Source organism: Aquarana catesbeiana, linkage group LG03 (genome assembly GCF_042186555.1).
Source record: "Aquarana catesbeiana isolate 2022-GZ linkage group LG03, ASM4218655v1, whole genome shotgun sequence".
NCBI lineage: Eukaryota > Metazoa > Chordata > Amphibia > Anura > Ranidae > Aquarana > Aquarana catesbeiana.
Window position 1 is genome coordinate 22,242,097 of NC_133326.1, and position 22,768 is coordinate 22,264,864.

General features: G+C 42.1%; 1 protein-coding gene across 1 annotated transcript in view; it reads right to left on the reverse strand.

Moving 5' to 3' along the window:
- Positions 1-4,551: 4,551 nt before the first annotated feature.
- SYNM (synemin) overlaps positions 4,552-22,768 on the reverse strand; it is a 70,760-nt gene continuing 52,543 nt past the window's right edge. Inside the window, exons 3-4 of the mRNA XM_073618390.1 lie at positions 21,257-21,330; positions 4,552-9,520 (exon numbers count right to left, since the gene is read on the reverse strand). Of these exons, the coding sequence (XP_073474491.1) occupies positions 4,692-9,520; positions 21,257-21,330 (4,903 nt within the window). The 3' untranslated portion in view covers positions 4,552-4,691. The remainder of the gene's footprint in view (positions 9,521-21,256; positions 21,331-22,768) is intronic.

Here is a 22,768-nt window from a genome sequence, read left to right on the forward strand (position 1 = left end):
ACGCTAGGGCAGCTATTGGCTACTGGCTATGAACTTCCTTGTTTTAGTCCGGTCGCACGTCATCACCTATGAATTCGACGGACTTTGGTGGATTGTGTGTAGGCAAGTCCCTTCATTCAGAAGGTCCTTCATAAAGTCCGTCGAAAAGTCCGTTGAAAAGTCCGCTGGGCAAAGTCTGCCGTAAAGTCCGCTCGTGTGTACACGGCATAGGGCTCCGCCAGAGGTTGCTAGGGGTTCATTGAGCAATAAACAATTTCTGATAAGTTTCCACTGACACCATTGATCTTTTTAGCGATCTGTAAGGGGGGGAATTCTTCCCAATGTCTTCCCACTGACCATCACACTAATGTATCATGATCTGTAGATAAAGCAGGTTTTAGCAGGGGTTCACTGAGACTGGAAAGTTATTTGAAGGGTTCCTCCATGTTTAAAAGGTTGAGAAAGACTGCCCTAAGGGCTAAAAACTTCTAATGCAGGCCCTGCAAGTTTTCCTGATTAAAACACTGAGAGTGCACCAAGTGATTATGATATACACAACCCTTCCATTCAGAATCAGACTGCAAAAGAACATGGTGAAACATACTGCTATTTCTTTAGAGCAAAAAAGGATATGACTCTAGTACAAGTTTGTTAAAATCCCTGCAATGCACATAGATCACCCAAAGGGGATTGTTTTTTTTTTCTCAACAAATGTGGAGTTAAACTTTAACCCCTTTATGACTGCCTAACACATATGTGCAGTGGCAAAAAGGTGGGCTTTAAGGCCCACACATGGCACATATGCGTCACTGGGTGGCTGATCTTTATGAGCTGAGAGTACGTTCACTGTGAGCTCCCAGCACAAAGACTGAGCTGCCAAGACTTCTCTCGGTCCAGACTAAAGTTTAGTTGCTGGTGGACCAGCTTCCGATCGTGTGACCATTGTGATAGTGGTCACGTAATGGCCGATCCTTACTTTCCCCCACGGGGTTCAGAACTGTTTAATCACTTAAAGATTTTCCCCCTTAATGACCAGGCCATTTTTTTGCGATACGGCACTGCGTCGCTTTAACTGACAATTGCACGGTCGTGCGACGCTGTACCCAAACAAAATCGATGTCCTTTTTTCCCACAAATAGAGCTTTCTTTTGGTAGGATTTGACCACTTCTGCGATTTTTTTTTTTGCGCTATAAACAAAAAATTTTGAAAAAAAAAAAACAATATTTTTTTACGTTTTGCTATAATAAATATCCAAAAAAAAACCCAAAACAAATTTCTTCATCAGTTTAGGCCAATACGTATTCTTCTACATATTTTTGGTAAAAAAAAAATCGCAATAAGCGTATATTGATTGGTTTGCGCAAAAGTTATAGCGTCTACAAAATAGAGAATAGATTTATGGCATTTTTATTATTTATACATTTTTTACTAGTAATGGCGGTTATCAGCAATTTTTATCATGACTGCAACATTTGCGGCAGACAGATCAGACACTTTAGACACTTTTTTTGGGACCAGTGACATTTATACAGCGATCAGAGCTATAAAAATGACAATAGCAGGGATGGGGTTAACACTAGGGGGCGATTATGGGGTTAAGTGTTCCCTAAGGAGGTGTTTCTAACTGTGGGGTAGGGGGGAGGGGACTGACAGGGAGTACAGAGAGATCGCTGTTCCTGATCACTAGGAACAGCAGACCTCTCTCTACTCCCCTGTCAGAACGGGGATCTGTCTGTTCACATTGACAGATCCCCGTTCTGGCTCTCTTTCCCGCAATCGCGGCTGGCCGGCAGACATCGCGCCCGCCGGCCACAGGCATCAGTTCCCACGCCGTGCAGGGGGCGCGTGCCTGCTATGGCTGTTTAAAGGGCCGACCTACAGCTACGGCGATTTGCGGGAACGGGCCGGCCTGCCGCAGTATAATGACGGCGGCTGGTCGGCAAGCGGTTAAAGCGACGCAGAAAGGGGTCTAAGCATGTTCACCCTCTATACATGATTCAGTCACACAATTCTCTTCTCCATACCAGAGCAGTTCGAATCGCTGCTAAAAACTTTATATGTAAAATTAATTGACAGCAGAGGCTTCCGTATGAGACACAAAAATACTTTATTTTCCAATCTGTTGTTTTTTTAGCAAAAACTGTAATTCTACTGAGTACATCTGGGACTAGTGTCAAACAAAAAAAAAAAACTATTGTCATTGTACCATACTCACCCACACCGCATACCAACTGTGTTTTTAGAAGTTTGAAGGTAATGACAGTCAGGGTTGTCAACCGCCAGTACATTTACTGACAGTTTGTAAAAATCAGTGATTTTTTTTACAACTGCCAGTAAATATCAGGGGCTGATCATTTCATGCTGTGTTGACTTTTTAAGTGTTAATCAAGGAAATTACTTTGTTATAGGTATTGTCAGTGTTTCCATACCATGTTTATACTGTTCAAAGATTCATTGTGTTAGTTTTCAATAGGAGTTCTGTAATTTCTCAGGTTGCCAGTAAAAAAAATGTGCTCCGCCAGTAAATTTCCCATGTTTTGCCAGTAAAAAAATGCTGCGGGAGGTTGGCAACCCTGATGACAGTGGGGACATAATGATGAGTCTTCCTAATCACGCTTCGCTACATCAGATCCATTTTTGGATCCTCATTGGAATCACAGGTGGGCATTTGCTGAAAACTGTTTTTTCGAAGTTGAAAACCCAATGTTCCAAAAACACTTTTCCAACAGTAGCCTAACATTTGGGAAATTGGCTGTCACTTTTCATTGACAGTGACTGTGTGATCTGTTTATTTTACTTCCCGACTGATTGTATGTACTAGCTAAGCTTGGCAAGATCATTCTATTGCTAAGCCACTCTTTCACACAAACTGAAACCTTATGGTGTTCATCTACTGAATGACTCTATTACTCTAGGTGAACACATTATTGCAGCACAGAAAAAAAAAGCAATAGGTATACAATAAGTATACAACGCATCAGGTACAGGCTTTCTAATACAAAGGGTGAAGCTGGGCGCATATAAACCTACTATAAACAATAACGTGAACAGCAACCAGAATACACACATGGAAAAAGTGTTATTAAAAAAAAAAAGTTATTTTTGCAGTTATGTGCCTATCAGATATATTAAGACACCTTCACACACACCGCAACACGTCACTATGACCAGAGTTTAAAGGGGGTAGCTTAAAATGTATCTAAACCCAAAACCAAAAATGTAATATGAGGGCTGTACCAAAAGTACTGCAAATTTGGGGCATAACTTTTTTTATTAACTTGCATAGGTCATTAAAATTTTCAGTTACATTTCTATAGTAACTCTTCTTCTTTCTCAATGCGGGTAAATAATGGATTCCAAGCAGAAGCAACCTGCGGTCATTGAGTTCTTGATGAAGGAGGGTTGTAGGCTGTCTGACATCCACAGAAGGCCACAGAATATTTATAGAGATGACACCATTGACAAGAGCAACGTCTTATCATTGGTGTCTCTTCTCTGGTAACTCTTCTTCTTCTTCTCCTTTGCAGGGAAATAATGGATTCCAAGCAGAAGCAACCTGCGGTCATTGAGTTCTTGATGAAGGAGGGGTGCAGGGAGTCTGACATCCATAGAAGGCTACAGAATGTTTACAGAGATGACACCAATGAGTAGAGCACTGTCTTGCCAATGGTTACTCTTGTCAATGGTGTCATCTCTGTAAATATATTGTGGCCTTCTGTCTGTGAATATTAGACAGCCTACACCCCTCCTTCATCAAGAACTCAATGATGGCTTGGATTCTGATTCTGCTTGGAATCATTTATTTACCTGTAATGAAAAAGAAGAAGAGTTACTAGACAAGAGTCACCAATGATAAGTCGTTGCTCTCATCAATGGTATCATCTCCATAAATATTCTGTGGCCTTCTGTGGATGTCGGGCAGTCTATACCCCTAACAGGAATATATTCTATAGGCTGTCATTGCTTTGGATTACTTTTTGAGTAACTGACCTGGAACAATCATACAGCGAGTGAGGTCAAGACTCCAGATATGTGTACTTTCTCTGGGCCAGTAGCTCAAAAAATACTTCAAGCGGTATTGAACCCAAAAACAAAAATGTAATATATTGCAGCTTACCAATCCTTAGATGTGGTGACTGCCAAGTGCTTTTTCCAAAGGCATCTATCCATAATCAAAATATAACTGCTTGAGTACAGCTGGGCAAATCTGTTAAGTACATCCATTGAGCACCCACAGTGGAAAAGGTTAGTTTGGAGACACTTTAATTATGATCAAATTGTGACCTCAGCCAACTGGTTCAGCAGAAATTACAGCATTTTGGTACAAGGAAAATTTGTTACTAGTGAAGCGGTTTTATGATACCCAGAAATTGGTTTGGTACATAAAACCACTATCACCACTGTGAATAACTGACAGATGTACTTTAACTGACAAGTCATTATAAGTGTAGTATTGCCTGAAACAGATAATGAATGGTGTCGCAGGAACAAGATGGGTTCAAGTAGATTGTTGCAAAAGGTGTGAGATAGGTGCAGTACTCAATTAAATTCTTTAGCAAATAAAATGTCAGTGCATTACGGCAATTTCTAATTTATACAGATACTTAAAAATTCATGCCATTGGGCCACGCCTTGTGTGGTTGTGCTACCATGCTAGTCAAAGTTTTTTTATATATACACTTTTTTGTTTGGTTAAATATTATAATGGATTTTAGAACGAGCGCCTAAGATAATCTTGATCTGCTTCCTCTTCCTCTTCTTCCACTTCTTCTTCTTCATCAAGATAAACAATGGCCACTCTTTTCTCACCAGAGACCATATGACTCTGATGTATCATTCTTTGCATTTGAACTGTTTTTTCAAGCTCTGATGTTTCAGTGATGTTCTGGCTCTGGGGCAGGATTTCGTAAGCAAACTGAGAGACGCCAGCAACTTCTTCCTCGCCATATCCACTTTCTGCCACCTCTGGGTCATCCATGAATTCAGTACTTGACTGACTAAATCCTGGCTGACCTTCAGACTTACTGGAAGTAATCACCATTCCACTATCTTCAGCTTCTTTTCCTTCTGAATGCTTTGTGGCAAATTTGGTTATGTCCATCTGAAAAGTGAATGTCTTCTCTTTTGGACCCAGTTTGATATGCTTGATCGATCTTTCACTCTCAGTAGAATCTCCAGATGGTGAAGAAACAAAAAAATCAGAAGATTCATAAGATTCTGTAGTTGGTCCTTCAAATGTTACAAATTCTTGCATAGGTGCTTCTGGGGAGTCAAGCCGAATGTGTCTAATAGGTCTCTTTGTATCTTCCAAATATGTTTTGTCTTCTCCACTAATGTGGAAATTTGCAGAGATGGGGCCTCCAAAAACAATATGTTCTTTGCTTGGACTTGCTTGGAGTTTTATGTGGTGGATAGAAGTATTGACATTGGTTTGGTCATTTCGCTCTGCGATGTTGCCATGATCTTCTGAAGTATGTTGTTCAGAAACGTAACCTTGATACTTAACTTGATTTGACACATGAATTTTCTGAGTAGCGGAACTATGTTCGATTGGTCTTATGTCATCTTCTGAATTATCAGTTTCTAGTCTGCTAGGTCTGCTGAAGTCATGAGTTGTGGGAATGCTGCCCTCAAAAATAACTTGTGTACTGAGAGATTCACTTGGGTTCACCTTAAAATGTGATGTTGCCTTACTGGATCCTGCAGTAAACTCAGTGCTATGACTTGTAGTTTCCTGACTACCAACTTGGAACCTCTCAAAGAACGAGCTTTTAGTTGCCCGACTAACACTTTCCACGTAATTTTCTTGAGCTGCTAGTTCTCCTGCGGCTCCTACGCCAAAAGTTTTGAATAGAGGTCCCTGAAATATGATCTGCTCTGTGGGAACATTTTCAGTTGGACTTATTTTTATATGTTTTATAGATCTGTTCTGTTCGGATGTTTCTTCTGTGTTTTTCACAATATCCAGTTTAAGGGTTTCAGAGATAGGGCCCTCAAAGATGATTTCTTTGTTGTACAATGGTTCCTTGGATGCAAGCTTAATATGATGCTCAGATCTGTTTGTTTCTGTTGGGGAAGGGGAGGCAGCTGAACTCTGAGAACTTGCAGGCTCCACTTGAAATATCTGCTCGAGGTCATCCAGCTCTATACGTTTTATGAATCTGCTAGCATCAGTGGAGCTTTGCCCAAAGGAGACTTCCTGTGTAGGACTAAATTGGACACTTGCAGTAGTTGGGCTTTTGGCAACATTTTCTTCAGATGTGTAACGTTGTTCTCTATTATTCATTCCCAGTGTAACAAAATTGTACAAGTCTTCACTTCTATTAATTTTGTTTCCAGCAGTGCTCTCTTCTTTTTGCAGTACATCTTCAGAGGACATTGTCTGAGATTTGTGAATAGTCCTCTCTTCGCTTTCAATGATTTTACTTAAATCGAGATCATTTACATCATCTGCGTCTAAGGTTTTTGATACGTTGATTTCTGCAACGATGGTCACAAGGCCACTTTTATCTGCTTGGCCAAGCTTTTTAATATCCACCGCAAAGCTGCTGGTTTGTGTTTGCTCCTCTCCAGCAAGTGCGGACAGCTCTTCAACTAGCTCCTTAGGAAGGCTTCCTTGCAAACAATCTAGCGTCCCTTTTAATTTTTCATGGGAATCTTTGAGGTCTTTAGAAAGAAAGTCAACTAATGATAACTGCATTTCAGGAGAAGCTTTAATTGTTTTCTCGATTACAACAGTTTCCACAGGGGAGTCTCCTCCATGTTCCTCAGTGTCAAAACTTCTGCTGCTGTACATTGAGGACCCATAGCTGTCTGCTTTCTCAATACCAATAGTTTTTACATGTAATTGTCTGTCTTGTTTTGTCATGTCAGAGCTATCACCACTATCCACTGATGATCCATAGGTGGCTGTTTTCGCAATCCAGATAGCTTCAACAGGCGCATCTTCATTTTGTTCTGTTTGCAGTTCATTATCTCTATCCACTGAGGAGTCATAGGTGTTTGCTTTCTCAATCACAACAGTTTTCACATGAGATGTTTCCGTTTGTTCTTCTTTGTCTACTGTATCACTGTAATCTGCTGTGGTTCTGTAGTTTGTGGAGCTTTGTTCAGTTGTTGCAGCTTGTTTTAACATCTCACTCAAACTTTTACGACCTTGGGAGCCCTGTAAGAATTCATCCTGCCAAGAATACGTACCATGGGACTCTTCCTCTGTGTAAATTTTTCCTCGTATGGTCTCCTCTTCCTCTTCCTGTACATATGGATTATCATCTGGAATGGAAACAAAGTAATCAATTTCTTCATCGACGTGCTCACCCTCTATTAGTTCCTCAACTCGAGCTGGACTTTCACTGGGTTGAATGTTATCTTGTGTTTGATCTGATCTTGCAGAAGCAGGCATTTCTTCAGGATTTACTGATTCTTCTTTATAATAGCTATCCTCTGCTTCTTCTACATGGAATGGTATAGAGTACTCCCCTTTTTCATATGCAAATGTGCCAATGGATTCTTCAACTATCTCCACATTAACAGATTTTCCTGGAGACCCCTTTAGTTCAGTGTGAATGACATTTCCAATCCATTCTTCTGCTTCTGCTCCTGTAATATCTTCTTGTGTTTGATCTGTTCTTATAGAAGCAGGCATTTCTTCAGTATTTACCGATTCTTCTTCATTATAGTTATCCTTTGTTTCTTCTACATGGAATGGTGGAGAGTACTCTCCTTTTCCATAAGCAAATGTGCCAAAGGATTCCTGAATTATCTCAACATTAACAGATTTTCCTGGAGATCCCTTTAGTCCAGTGTGAATGACGTTTCCTATCCATTCTTCTGCTTCTGCTCCTGTTATATCTTCCAATATTGTTTTCTTGAATTTCCGGCTCTGAATTTCTTCAACTGGAATATTAGCTGTCTCTGTCTTCTGAGATGATGAAATGGATGCTGTGTTCCACAAATCGGTTAGGTCTGGTTCATCAAACAAATCCAGCTCTTCTTCTACTTTAGACTCTACCAATATTTCTGTTTTCATGGATCCATCACTGCACTTTATTTTTCGTTCTAAATAGGTAACATTGGTATCATCCAAGTCAGAAGGATGACCTAATTGTTTAAGTATATCGGTGACTAAGACTTTGTTCTCAATGGTCTCTGATGAAATACTTGGAGATTCTTCTGCTCTGCTAAACTCATTGTTTTCAAAGCTTTCGTGCAATTTGTTCTTTTCATCAATTCCAACTCTTTCTTTTTCACTGATAAAAATTCTATTTACATTTTCTGATACTCTGCTTTGCACTGAATTCTCAACATTTTCTTTGTATGAACTAGTTTCTTTTCTGTTACCTTCAAGTTGTATTGGTATTTCCATGACTACTTGCTTATCTTTTGGCTTTTCTCCAGGAACAAAGGTTTTCATAAACTTGCTGCCCCGATTATTTTCTTCCAATAAGGTATTAGCCTCATTCTTTTCAAATACAGAAGACTGTCCTAACTGTTTAAGATAATCATCAACCAAAATCTTTCCCTCTCTGTGTTCTAGGTCAGTTTTACCAGATTCCCCAATTTTCCTTTGAGTAGTTTCTTGATTCACATAGGTTTGACTAACGTTCCTTGTTTTGTGTTCTTCAATGTCTTCCTGTTTTCTTTCCTCAAATTTTATTGGTATTTCATATAAAATTGGCTGATCAGCTGCCTTATCACCAAGGACAGTTGTTTTCTTCACCTGGGTGGTTTCATTTACATCCTCCGTTGAACCTCCTGCCACTTTCATGTCACCTATCGTAACATTCTCCTGCTCTTCTTTTCTTTTTTTGGCTAGTTCTCTTTTTTTTCTCTCCTTTTTCACAGGCAGCTCTTGTGTTTTAGGCTCTTGAATTGTCTCTTTCTGCACTGTTTCTGTTACACTTACTGTTTCATCATAATTCTTTCTATTCTCGTTTGCGCCCATTTTTTCATTGCCCGCCACAACATGCTTTGTTTCTCTTGCAGATTGCAATTCTAATTTCCTGTCTTTAACAACTTCCGTTGCAAATACTTTTTGAGAATCGGTTTCTTGTTGCTTGTTTTCTACCTTAATGTCAACCTGACCTATTCTAGCCTCTTTGGAACGAGATCTTGGGCGAGCTACTGGCTTCTGATCTGTCATTTGCTCTTGTTGGCTTTTTTGACTAATTATTGTTGATTGCCTGGATGAATATGGCGCCATGGTTATTGGTTGTACTGTCTGATATAGCACAGTTGGTGTGGCTTCTGACTTACGTGAAGAGTCATATCTTGGGGACAAGCTTGTGTCCCACCTACCATATCTTTGTTGAGATGTAGTTTCATAAATACTTGAGCCAAAGGAACTGCTCGTGTTTCCTAAATTTGTATATCTTGGTGAAATCTGTGTTTGTGGTGCAGTCCGAGTCTGGAATCTGCCTGAATCAGTTGTCTGAACTTTCCATTGTGTCCCGCCTTGGCTTTTAGTACTTGGATATTGAAATTTCTCTCGTCCTCTGTTAGAAAATCTTGTGGTCTCCTCCAATGTTGATGTCACATACCCTAGACAAAACAAAGTATTGTTAGTATATGTCTAGATTTATTTTATTTTTGATATCCTTTGCTATGAAGCAGTAGAAATAAAGACACTAAGGGGTTTATTTACTAAAACTGGAGAGTTCAAAATCTGGTGCAGCTCTGCATAGAAACCAATCAGCTTCCAGTTTTTTTTTTTTTTTTTGTCAAAGCTTAATTGAAAAAACTGAAGTTAGAAGCTGATTGGCTACCATGCACAGCTGCACCAGATTTTGCACTCTTCAGTTTTAATAAATCAACCCCTAAGGATTTTCTTTTTCATTTACATGTTTTATTGTACGTTCTAACAAAAAGAAAAAAGAAAAACTGAGCTTATTAATAAAGTGTATCCAATAATACACCAATTACTCAAGCAGAAACTCTCAAGTGGGATATAAACACAGTACCATAATATTCAAAAGCATCCACAATGTAGTTGGCACCCATATATATAACAAACAATAAGTGACATCCAAATGAAATAAGTGGTATTTAGTGTAATTTTTGTCCACTAGATGCCACTCTAACTATATGTAGTGTCGTGACTCCATATGACCAATTGTGACACTTCCTGTCGTCCAGTTTGGCCTTTAGTGCACATTGGGGTTTTTGTGGGTACCACAGCAGTGTTCGCTCATGCTGGTTTCTAAGCATATTAGCTAGTAACTTTGTAGGTTCATACATACTTACCTTCACTGTGCAGCTCGTTCTGCACAGAGTGGCCCCGAACCTGGTCTTCTGGGGTCCCTCGGCGGCTGTTTCAGCTCCTCCCCGCAAGCATTTACCACCTTAATGCGAGCTCCCTCGCATGGTGGTGAGTGCTTGCGGGCGCGCTCCCGTGATACAGCCGGCGGCTATAGCCGCTCGCTGTATCACTCGGCCCCGCCCCCCGGCGCGCCGCGTCATCGGATGTGATTGACAGCAGCGCGAGCCAATGGCTGCGCTGCTTTCAATCCATCCACTGCAGCCAATCAGTGACCAGGCTGAGCTGCAATGAGGACGAGCAGCGAAGATTCGAGGCGTCAGGTAAGTAAAACGGGGGGGCTGGGGGCGGCGGTACTGTCAAAAGTTTTTTCACCTTAATGCATAGAATGCATTAAGGTGAAAAAATTTTTATCTTTACAACCCCTTTAACTATTACTAACTATTAAATTATAGGTATTGTAATTTTCTTTCAAATTTGGCTGTTACTGAACGTAACAAATACAAATTTATACGAAGTTACGAGTTATCCGAAATAATGAATGCCATATCCAAACAAATGGAATGTAATGAATTAATAATAATAAATAACAATAATAACAATAACAACTTTTTATTATTATTATTTATTAATCATTTGTTCCGTTCCATTTGCTTACATGCGGCATTCGTTATTTCGGATAATTCGAAACTTTGGATAAATTCGTATACATTACATTCACTAACAGCCAAAATTGAAAGGAAATTACAATACCTATAATTTAATAGTTAGTTACTATTTCAGATTTTCGAATATTTGGGTTTTCGGATTTTCAAATTTCGAATTTCCAAATTTCCGAGTTTTCTAATTTAGGAATGTATGAATTTACGAATATATGAATTTTCGAATTTACGAATGTACAAATTTCCAAATTTACGAATGTGCGAATGTACGAATGTACGAATTTACAAATTGCGAACGTAACGAATGACCCGAAAAACGATATATAAAAAAAACAAATTAAACAAAAACGAACACATTTTTTGGCAGTGCACATGTCTAACATAGAGGTACTCTTGATGAAAGCAAGAATTGGCCTTGCTGTCAAAAATTTTAATGATTTACACCTGTCAAACAGGTGCAGAAAAATTGTTCTTAGGGTGTTAATTGTGCCCATTAAAACCGACACCAAAAACATTCTTCCAGATGAGATCAACACCCATAACACTAGGCAGCTTAGAAGTCCTGCAGAGATTACACATCCCAAAAACCCCTAATCAGCGACATCTGCTTCAGGGGCTTCATAGCTGCTGGTAATCCAGGACTGATTCATTTTGATAAAAGTCAGATGGTCCACGGAGTCTGTGGACAGACGCATTCTATGATCAGTAACAAAATTTCCAGCAGCACTGAATGCCCTTTCAGAAAACACGCTGGATGCATTTCAACCCAACAGCTCAATAGCATATTGGGCAAGTTCTGGCCAGTGGTCTATTCTCAACTGGAAAGCTCTCCATCTCTGTTTTCGCCCCTAGATAATCGTCCACCATGTGATGCAGACGCTGCCGATGGGATGTGGAAGCTGACAGCCCTGGGCGGCAAGGACTAAAAAAATTCAGAATTACATCACTTAGGCAGCCGCCTTCTCTACTGCTCCTCTCTTGACCAACAGAAGCCTCAAAACTACGTTTTCCATGACACTGTAACCTACCAGAGCCAGGAAAAGTGTTCGATAAACTCCTCTTTAAGGTGTCCTCAAGAGATTTCATCTTCTGCCCTCTCTGTAGGGTCAGGATGAGTTCTGAGACTTTCCCCCTATAACTGTGGTCAGGGAGGGTTGCCAACCAATAGTGATCCTTTTCCTTTACATATTCTTGGGTCCTTTCACAGGCTTTGACGCATGCACAGCAAATTTGAGGAGGCATGAGAAGCAGACTCCTTGGTGTCACTGAGGATTATAGTATCTGGAACTGTCTCCTCCCAGCCACGTACTACTCCCAAGGGTTCTGCGGATGGAAAACTATCTCTTACTGTTTGATGTATGTTTTCCTTGACTTCAATGCCTCTAAAACTGCCAGAATCCTCTCTCTCCTCTTGTGTGTTCTGTGGCATAGGAACAATGCTGTCTGCATAAAATGGGCCTTGAGAGGAAAGGAAATCCTCCTCTTCGTCCCGCTGCTCTGCCTCGAGTGCCCTGTCCACAATGTCACGCAGGAACACAACAGAGATTGTGTCACTGATGCATGCATTGTCTCGGCTCACCATCCTTGTGGCCTCCTCAAAGGGTGACAGTACAGTGCATGCATCCTTTATGAACAGCCATTGGCAGAGCCGGCCTGAGCCTGTCGTTGTGCCATACTTACACAGGTTCTCGTTGACGGCCCTCTGCTGCATGTGCAGCTGCTGCAGCATTGCCAAAGTCGAGTTCCACCCCAGATAGCAAGGATAACTTGCCACACATTTGTGGCAGTATTGAATTGTAAGTCTTGTGAACTAGTTGCACATCTTCCCTGGCAAGTTGTACATTTGAAAAGCACTTGAAGCCAGGGCCGGTGCTAGACTATTTTGTGCCCTAGGCAAGACCAGCTACTTGCGCCCCCCCCCAAAAAAAAGCTCCTAACAGTGGGACTATTGTGGGGGGCTGGAGGGTGGATGTTTGTCAATGATTCCCCACAATCCAGTATACAATATTTGCCCATATACTATCTACATGAGAGAGAGAGAGCAAGAGAGAGAGAGAGAGAGAGAGGGATTTTGGATATGAGAGAGGGGGGAAGATGAGAGAGGGGGGTGATAGAGAGGGGGGAGGATGATAGAGAGAGTGTGGATTGGGGATGAGAGAGGGGGGAGAGAGGATGAGAGAGGATAGGAGAGGGGGGAGAGGATGAGAGAGAGGGGGGGAGAGGATGAGAGAGAGGGGGGGAGGATGAGAGAGGGTGGGGAGAGGATGAGAGAGGGGGAGAGAGGATGAGAGGGGGGGATGAAAGGGGGGAGAGAGAATGAGAGAGGGGGCCCCTAGCAGTGTCTGCAGTTCCTTCTGTGCACCCCTTGTCCCAGTCTGTGGGTAAGGGTGTACCTCCTTCCATAGACGTTCATGCTGGCCAGCAGCAGGCCATTCTTCTGGCTGGTGAGGATGGGGGTGCTCTGTTCTATGCCATTAGAATGCAGACTGCCCCGGGTAGCAGTCCCTGGCTGCATGCGCCCTTTGCTGATCCTTGGGGGGGGGGGCCCGATCCACTCGTCCTTCGGCCGCTGTCGGAGCTGGAAGTGGAGACCGGAGAGGAGGTTTTGAGGGATCCAAGCCTCTGGGTGGCGCTGCCGCGTCGGGGTTGCTGAGCCTGTTTCTCCTCACCTCTCTGGTGGTCAGGGAGCTCTTCTCCCTCCCGGGCACTCTCATCTCACTGCTCCCGCCACGCCTGCACAGTGTGAGTGACACACAGTCAGCAGCTACCCCTGGGCAGGCGAACCACATGAGAGATCCATGATCCATCTGAGCTGGCTTGCATCCTCGCTAGGCTAGGCAGCAGTGCGCCCTAGGCAACTGCCTAGTTCGCCTAGTGGAAGCAATGGCCCTGCTTGAAGCACAAGTTCTAGTTGACACTTTTCCAATTTGTAGCAAATTTCGTGGCAAGTCTCTAGCAAGAGCAAAGTTGTAGTGGTAAGTCTACAGCAAGAGCCCTGCAAGCCTACAGCACGAACCTTTGCAAGTCTATAGCCAGAGCTATGCAAGTCTCCAAGAAAAAAGAAGCAAGGCCTGCAAATCTATAATCCCACAATCTGGTGATAGTGACCCCACAGCTATTAACCTAATCCCTTACTGTACACGTGTGAAATACATTCAATCCATTGCATAAAATAATTCATCTATCATACAAAAAATTATTTGTCTCTATGAAAACAAAGTGCAAATGCTGTTAAAAAAACGTGCAAAAGAAAAAATGGTGTGCTGACACAGTGACCGAAAAGTGCTTAGTGCAAGAAAATATTATTCATTATTAAAGTGCATGGATCAAAAATTCATAGCAGCAGGGAGCAATGATGAAAATTCAGCCACAGTGACCCCTGTGGTGGGATAACTATTACACAAAATAACTGAACTAGAACTTGCAGCAGACTTGCAGAATGTTTGTAAAGAAAGTTGATCTGGAGTCATGCAAAGCAGAGTCTAGCAAGAGCTTAGCAAGTCATTTTCAAACTTGCAGCACAATTACTTGCTATCGGGGACCTGGTGGGCATGTCATAAATCAGGCGGTTTACGGGCAGGTGGAATTCCTGCTGGATTTCAGCCAACCGTGCACTGGCTGTGTATGACCGCAAATGGCTACAGACTCTTCTGGCCTGCTTTAGTAGATCTTCCAACCCTGGGTACCTATTTAGGAAATGCTGCACCACCAAATTGGGGACATGTGCCAGGCATGGCACACGTGTCAACTTTCCCTGTTTGGGGCCGGACAGGAGGTTTGTGCCATTATCACACACCACCAGTCCTGGATCCAGCTGGCATGGCGTGAACCACCTCTGGGCCTGTCCCTGAAGAGCTGCAAGAATCTCTTCTCCGGTGTGGTTCCTGTCCCCTAAACACACCAGCTGAAGCACTGCATGGCACCTTTTAGCCTGACTTATTGAATAGCCCTTTGAACGCTTAGGGGGTACTTGAGGTTCATAGGACAATTCAGCAGAAGAGGGCATGGAGGAGTGGGAGGAGGAGGGGGTAGAGCTGACAAATCTGGCATCATCACCAGCTGTATGGAGACATGGGGGCACAACAAGCTGCAGCTCTGAGCCCTGTCCTGCATCCTTCCGAGTTGCAAGCAGAGTTACACAGTGTGTTGTGAACTAAATATATTGTCCCTGCCCATGCTTGCTGGACCACGTGTCAGCAGTAACGTGGACTTTGCGGCTGACTGCTTTGCCCAACGATGCCACAACATCGCCTTCCACGTAGAGCCAACAGTTTTGACAAACTTGCATTTAGATGCTGGGCATGTTGGTGGCAGGGACTGTATTTTTTTTTCCACTGCAGAAGATGGGGCAGAGAAATTTGCCGGCTATAGTCTACAGCTGGTTGTGTGCTGCTGGCAGATGTGCTGCAAGGACCTGGCACACCTTGCGTTATTCCATTATCCCTGTCAGTGGAGGCTGCAGAGAGGTCATGAGGTATAGCAGGGACAGACTGAGGTGAGTAAGGAGGAGCCAGGAGGGACAGATTTGTGCCCCTTTTGTGTGGCTTTAGGTGCTCTTGCCAATGGGCTGAGTGGTGGAAGGTTAAATGCCTTGTCAAGCATGTCATATCCAAATGGCTGGTGTTTTTGCCACACTTGATGTGCTTGAGACAAAGTTTGCAAATAGCAACAGTGCGATCGGCTGCACATGTACTAAAAAAGCCCCAGACAGCTGAGCTGTGGGAAGTGGGCCGGGGGATAACAGCTCCACATAGTGATGGAATAGGGTGGCTGCTCTCTACTCTTCCATGATGGCTGCCTCTTGGGGTTGTGCCTCACCCTCACTTTCCTCCTCTGCTCTATTCCGACACCCAAGTCAAGTCAGTGACCTCATCATCATCATCATCTCCTTCATCCTCATTACCACTGGAGACAAAACCTGGCAATATGCTGTGTCTGGGGGAACATGAATGCCAGTTTATGTACCAGTGTTCTCCCCTCTCTGTAGGCTCATGTTCCTGCCTTCCTTAACCTTAGAACCAACATCTGAATCGAGGCTGGCTGTGAATCGTCAAAGAGCAAATGGCTGGCGCTGTGTTCAAATAACTCCGCTGTCTCCTCCATGCCTGATGCTGGGCTATGGCAGGAATAGCTGTGTACAAGGATGCAGGTTTTGCCACTCTGGCAGCTGCAGGGGACTGCACACTAGTCTCTGCTTGGGTGACGGAAAAGGATGGTTTAGTAAGCCAGTCCACCACCTCCTCTGTATGCTGTGGCTGGATAGCACGGGCAACATCACTAAACAGAGGAAATATGCCCTGCCTGAGGACTGACCACGTCCACCTTTGTCTGTGGACACATAGGCTGCTGGCCCCCTTACAATTCCATAGGAACGTCTGCCTCTCCTTGCTGTCCTCCCAGACATGATGGGGGGAGTGGGGGGTGCTTATTAACAAAATGTAATAAAGATGTGTAAATGTGTACGAGGATGCACTTTAATCAATAGAAACTGGTGTCTGGTGCACTTTAATGTGAGTATTCACTACACAGACACACTCCACGGATGCACTATAATATACTGCAATATACTGCATCAAACTTGCAGTAACTATATGACGTTAAACTTGCAGTAAAGCAATGAAATATATGGCGTTAAACTTGCAGTAACTCAATGAAATATAAAGCGGTGAACTTGCAGTAACGCAATGAAATATACAGCGTTAAACTTGCAGTAACGCACAGAACTATATGACGTTAAACTTGCAGTAACGCAATGAAATGTACAGCGTTAAACGTGCAGTAGCACAATGAAATATACGGCATTAAATTTGCAGTAATGCACAGAACTATACGGCATTAAACTTGCAGTAACGCACAGAACTATACGGCGTTAAACTTCCAGTAACTCAATTAAATATACGACGTTAAATTTGTAGTAATACACAGAACTATCCGGCGTTAAACTTGCAGTAACGCACAGAACTATACAGCATTAGACTTGCAGTAACGCAATGAAATATACGGCGTTAAACTTGCAGTAACGCACAGAACTATATGGCGTTAAACTTGCAGTAACACAATGAAATATACGGCGTTAAACTTGCAGTAACGCACAGAACTATATGGTGTTAAACTTGCAGTAACGCAATATAATATACGGCGTTAAACTTGCAGTAATGCACAGAACTATAAGGTGTTAAACTTGCAGTAACGCATAGAACTATATGGCGTTAAATTTGCAGTAACACACACAGAACTATATGGCGTTAAACTTGCAGTAACGCAATAAATTATACTGTGTTAAATGGTCACTACACTCACACTGACTGAACTATCCCTACATAGACTCTAATGTAAAGATGAATGGTCACACTACACTCACAATGACTGAACTATCCCTACATTCACACTAATGTAAACATGAATGGTCGCACTACACTCACACTGAACTATCCCTAGATGCACACTAAACTGATATTCTACACTGAAAATAGAATCAGAATAGCACACTATAGCACACTATGGAAAGAATACTTTTATAGTGTGGGGCGGGATTAAGAGCAATGAGCCATGATTGGATACAGTCATCACAACAGCGTCCAATTATGGCTCTGACAGTGCTCTGTGCGTGCTCTGTGCCTTGATTGGGTGAAGCTTTCATTGCTTCAGCCAATCAGGGCTTTTAATGCACTTTGCAGCGGCGCAGTGCATTGCGGTAGTACGGCGGGCCAAACAAGCGGTCAAACGACCCTATAATTCGGTTGTTCGGAGAATGTCCGAACAGCCAAAGTTCGGCCTGAACTCATGCTCAGGCCAAACTGTTCGCCCATCCCTAGCTGACAGTATCTGGATAGCAAGACGGAAACTGTGACTGCTTAACAGGGGTTCAATGAGACCCAGGTTCTAGCAAGTGTGGGCAGAGTGATGTGACTTTGTCTGTGTGCAGTGTCCTTGCTTCCTGCAAATGGGCAAGGGCCCTCTCACAATCCTGTGGTCAAGGCCCAAACAAACGTCCTGGAACAGGCAGGCTCTTCTGGTAACCTGACTGGTCACCTCACACTGGAATGCTTCATGTCGTCAGTGCAGGTGCGCCTGGATATGGACCTGGGATCCCCCTCTCTCTGGCTGGATGTCCCCGACCGGCTGTGGATGCCTTGAACAACACAGTGGACTGACCTGGGAGGCAACACCTCTCCCCTAAGTCCAGTCTTTTCTCCTGTCTCGTGGTAACTAACTTCTCCTCAGCAGACAAGATGGTGTCCTTGATTCTTTCCTTGCCAGAGAATGCTGAGGTGTGTAGTCCTGTCCCCATACAAGGCCATGGGGCTGTTTTTGGTGGGGACTACATGTCCCAGAATGCTTTGCTGCTGCTGATTGGCTACCTCCTCCCTGCCAATGAGGATGCAGGGGAAGAAGCAGAACAAATGGAGTCAGTATCAGTGAGCAGAGGGAGGGGGGAGAAATCCCCCGCAGGGGCTGAGAGGCATTCTCTCCCTTCAGTGAGAGACTTGTCCAGCTTGACAAGGAGTTTTTTGTATTTTCAGAGATGATTGTAGGGAAGCATCATCTGGATGGTCTTCACCTATGGCTTTGAGAACATCTTTAGATGGCATCAAAAGTCCCTGGCTAGGTGTATAGCCACAAGCGTTATTGACTTTCCATGATAGGAGGTCTATGTGAACTAGTAAGCAAGCATTTTGTCCGAATAGGTGGTGGTGCTCCAGACGTGATCACACTCTGGCTGATGGATGGTGGCGATGTTGCAGATACACTGACAAGAATTCCATATTCATATTCTCACCTTTTTGGAATTATTTCACTTTTCTGGACTTTATTTCATTTGGATGCCACTTACTGTTTATTATTGTATGTTCTATTCTCTGTTTAAAGTTTTGAAAGTTTTGAAAGTTATGATCTGACATTTGGATAAACATCTAAAAAAATACCAAAAATATGTACTTTGGTTTTAAGTTGTAGATAACAATTCACCATGTAAGGAAAACTGTATTATACAAAGTAATTTTAAAGGATAGGAACCATGGCTCTTTTAAGAAAATATTTGTTTTATTAAAGGAAGGTGGCCAGAAGTATTCCATATTTGGAGCTTTTCACTATTTTTCGGTATGATAGTCTTTATAAAATATCAGCAGGTGTATTTTTATAGGTTTTTAAGCTTTTTAAAGACAATAGCAAACTATTAATATTTAACAGGTCTAGACATAATTGTATTTCTGTTGCTGTGCTATGTACTAATGAGAAATTCATGTATAACAAAACTAAAAATGTAACATACAACGAAAAAAAGAATGTGTTATTTTTCATTTGCTTTATTTAAATTGGTCCTATACATAAATGTTAACTTGCAACTTTGTTAACGGTCCTGCTGGTTGATTTATAAAGAGTAATAGAAAAGCTGCAATTTGGAGAAAACCCCATTCCTGGTTCTGGCTAGTGCTATCTACAGGTCTGGATTTAGGACGATTGGAAACACTGGGGTAATTAACAAAGACTGGTGCACGCCAAAAAATTCACAATTTTCTGTAAGTATGCTTAAAGTGACACTAAATAAATATCCCTCTAAAATATTTTCTAAAAATAATAGTGGCGTGTGTGGTACAAAGGTACAAAGTGTCTTTTTTGTAAACTTGGCATAATTGGGAATATAGAGCATGTAGAAGTGGGTAGTCCAGGAGGGAGGTATTTTTAGGAAGAAGCACTAGTGTGTTACATTTGGATTCAAAAGAAGTAAGCATCCTAGTTCCTTCTGGAAAATCAATATTAGAATGTAAGAAATTGTATTTGTAGACAACAAAAACAATCTTGATGTGACAACTCTTTCTCTTCTGATAAAAGTGTGCAGGATTTGACCCCATCTTTAGTGACCAGGTACCTCACTTTTGTGACATCCCCATAATCTATTCTTTAACCACTTACAGACAGCCCGCAGTAAAATTTTACAGGCAAGTAACTGTACATCGCTCCCTTCTTCCGGGTTCCAGTATACTGTATATGCCATAGTTTGTAGACACTAAACGTTCACACAAACCAATCAATATACACTTTTTGGGATTTTTTTTTTAACCAAAGACATGCAGCAGAATACATTTTGGCCTAAATTTATGAAGAAATTAGATTTTTTTTTTATTTGTTTTTTTATATTTTTATAGCTGAAAGTTTTTTACGCACAATTTTCTGTCTTTTTATTTTCTGTTTTTAAAATAAAAATAAAAACCCCAGTGGTGATCAAATACCACCAAAAGAAATCGCTATTTCTGTAAAAAAAATGTTATACATTTTTTGGGGTATCACGTTGCATTATCGCGCAACCAGTTAAAGTGGAGGGCCACCCTAAAAATAAATTTCACATTATTAGCTTCCTTTTAATGTACTAATAATCATTTAGTTAATTTGGCACACAGGAAAAGCCAATCTAACCATCGCCAAGTGACAAACTTTTCAGTTACTCTTTTTTATTTTGTTATAGTAAGGCCCCTTGCAGATGGGGGCGGACTCTGCCAAGTGGATCCGCCTAAATGGCAAGGGATCTGTCTGCTGATCCCCGCTAAGCAGGCGAATGACAGGTCCGTGTCCGCTTCGCTATGCAGGGCGGACATGGACACAGCCCGCTTTTCCCTATGGGGCAGTCGGATGGAAATGGACTGCCTGTCCGTTTCCATCCGACCCGCCGACAGAGGGGGAACCCCATCCGTCTGCTTTTTAGTGGACCAGATCGGTTTGGATGCCGGCAGGTGTCAGTGGACGTACTTCCGCCATACCTCCCAGCATTTTGAGATGGGAATGAGGGACACCTACTAGCAAACGTATGTAGGCATGGGACACGCCCCCTGCCACACCCCCTTAAAGAAGAATTAACTAAAAAAAAAAGGTTAATTAAATCCACAAGGGTTTTTTTTTTAGCACTACTATTCCTTTATATTGGCTTTTAAAATTTACAAATGCAGCAATTTAGAATTTGGATGAAAGGTTTAGCGCTGGGAAACACTTTTTAAAAGATAAAAAGGGCATTTTATATACAACTATATAGATGAAACCAAAATGAGGGACAAATGAGGAGGAATGAGGGATAGAGGGACATTGCTCCAAATCAGGGACAGTCCCTTGAAATCAGGGACAGTTGGGAGCTATGCTTCCGCTGACATCCACCTCACCATAGAGAGCTATGGAGGTTCCTTTCAGATTCTGAAAAACTGTCAGGCGGACCCAATCAGTCTGTCAATATGAAAGGGGCCTTAGACTGATAACATAGTTTTATGTCAATGATGTAAGTTAATGTGATATATACATTTTAGTCGCTGTGATATGAATAAAAAATCAACATCAAGAGATAATGAAAATGATGCATTCATGAATGATTCTCACCTGCAGGCCTGTCTCTGATAGTGTGTTCTGTGATGATTACTGATCCCTTTTTGCTCTCTGCTTCCAGCAATGCCCTGCAAACACAAAGCCAAAGAATACTTCAGTGTAAATAGCAAAGAGGGGATGTCATCGTAAGCAAATGCATGTGTAACAAAGATGATGAAATCCATCATACCCTGAAGGTCAGTTTGGAAGTCCGATCTCCCAAGAGGCATTTAGCAAACACTGCATTATATATTTAAACCTTTTATAGCGTATTTATTAAAGTGGAACTAAACTCTCTATCAGCATGAACTATTTTAATCATTATACTGCTAGCATTAGTAAATACATAGGAAGGTATATTATATTTACGCGTTTAAAACTTTTTTTTTTTTTTACATTTCTTCAGTTGCTTCCTGATTTCTATGACAAAATGATGTCATACATCCCAGGAGTTGCATAGTTACATAGTAGGTGAGGTTGAAAAAAGACACAAGTCCATCAAGTCGTGTGTGATTATATGTCAGTATTACATTGTATATCTCTGTATGTTGTGGTCGCTCAGGTGCTTATCTAATCGTTTTTTGAAAATATCGATGCCCCCCGCTGAGAGCACCGCCTGTGGAAGGGAATTCCACATCCTTGCCGCTCTTACAGTAAAGAACCTTCTACGCAGTTTAAGGTTAAACCTCTTTTCTTCTAACATTAATGAGTGGCCACGAGTCTTATTAAACTCCCTTCCACAAAAAAGTTTTATCCCTATTGTGTGGTCACCAGTACGGTATTTGTAAATTGAAATCATAGCATTTCTCAAGCATTTCTTCCCCAGAGAATAAGTTCAGTGCTCGCAACCTTTCTTCATAACTAATATCCTCCAGACCCTTTATTAGCTTTGTTGCCCTTCTTTGTACTCGCTCCATTTCCAGTACATCCTTCCTGTGGACTGGTGCCCAGAACTGGATGGCATAATCCAGGTGCGGCCAGACCAGAGTCTTATAGAGTGGGAGAATTATTGTTTTATGTCTGGAGTTAAACCCCTTTTTTTAATGTATGCCAATAGTCTGTTTGTTTTGTTAGCAGCAGCTTGGCATTGCATGCCATTGCTGAGACTATCATCTACTAGGACCCCCAGGTCCTTTTTTATCCTAGATTCCCCCAGAGGTTCTCCCCCCAGTGTATAGATTGCATTCATGTTTTTGCCACTCAAATGCATTATTTTACATTTTTTGAACCTCATTTGCCATGTAGTTGCCCACCCCATTAATTTGTTCAGATCTTCTTGCAAGGTTTCCACATCCTGCGGAGAAGTTATTGCCCTGCTTAGCTTAGTGTCGTCTGCAAATACAGAGATTGAACTGTTTACCACATCCTCCAGGTCGTTTATGAACATAATAAACAGGATTGGTCCCAGCACAGAACCCTGGGGGACCCCACTACCCACCCCTGACCATTCCAAGTACTCCTCATTTATCACCACCCTCTGAACTCTCCCTTGTAGCCGGTTTTCAATCCATGTACTCACCCTATGGT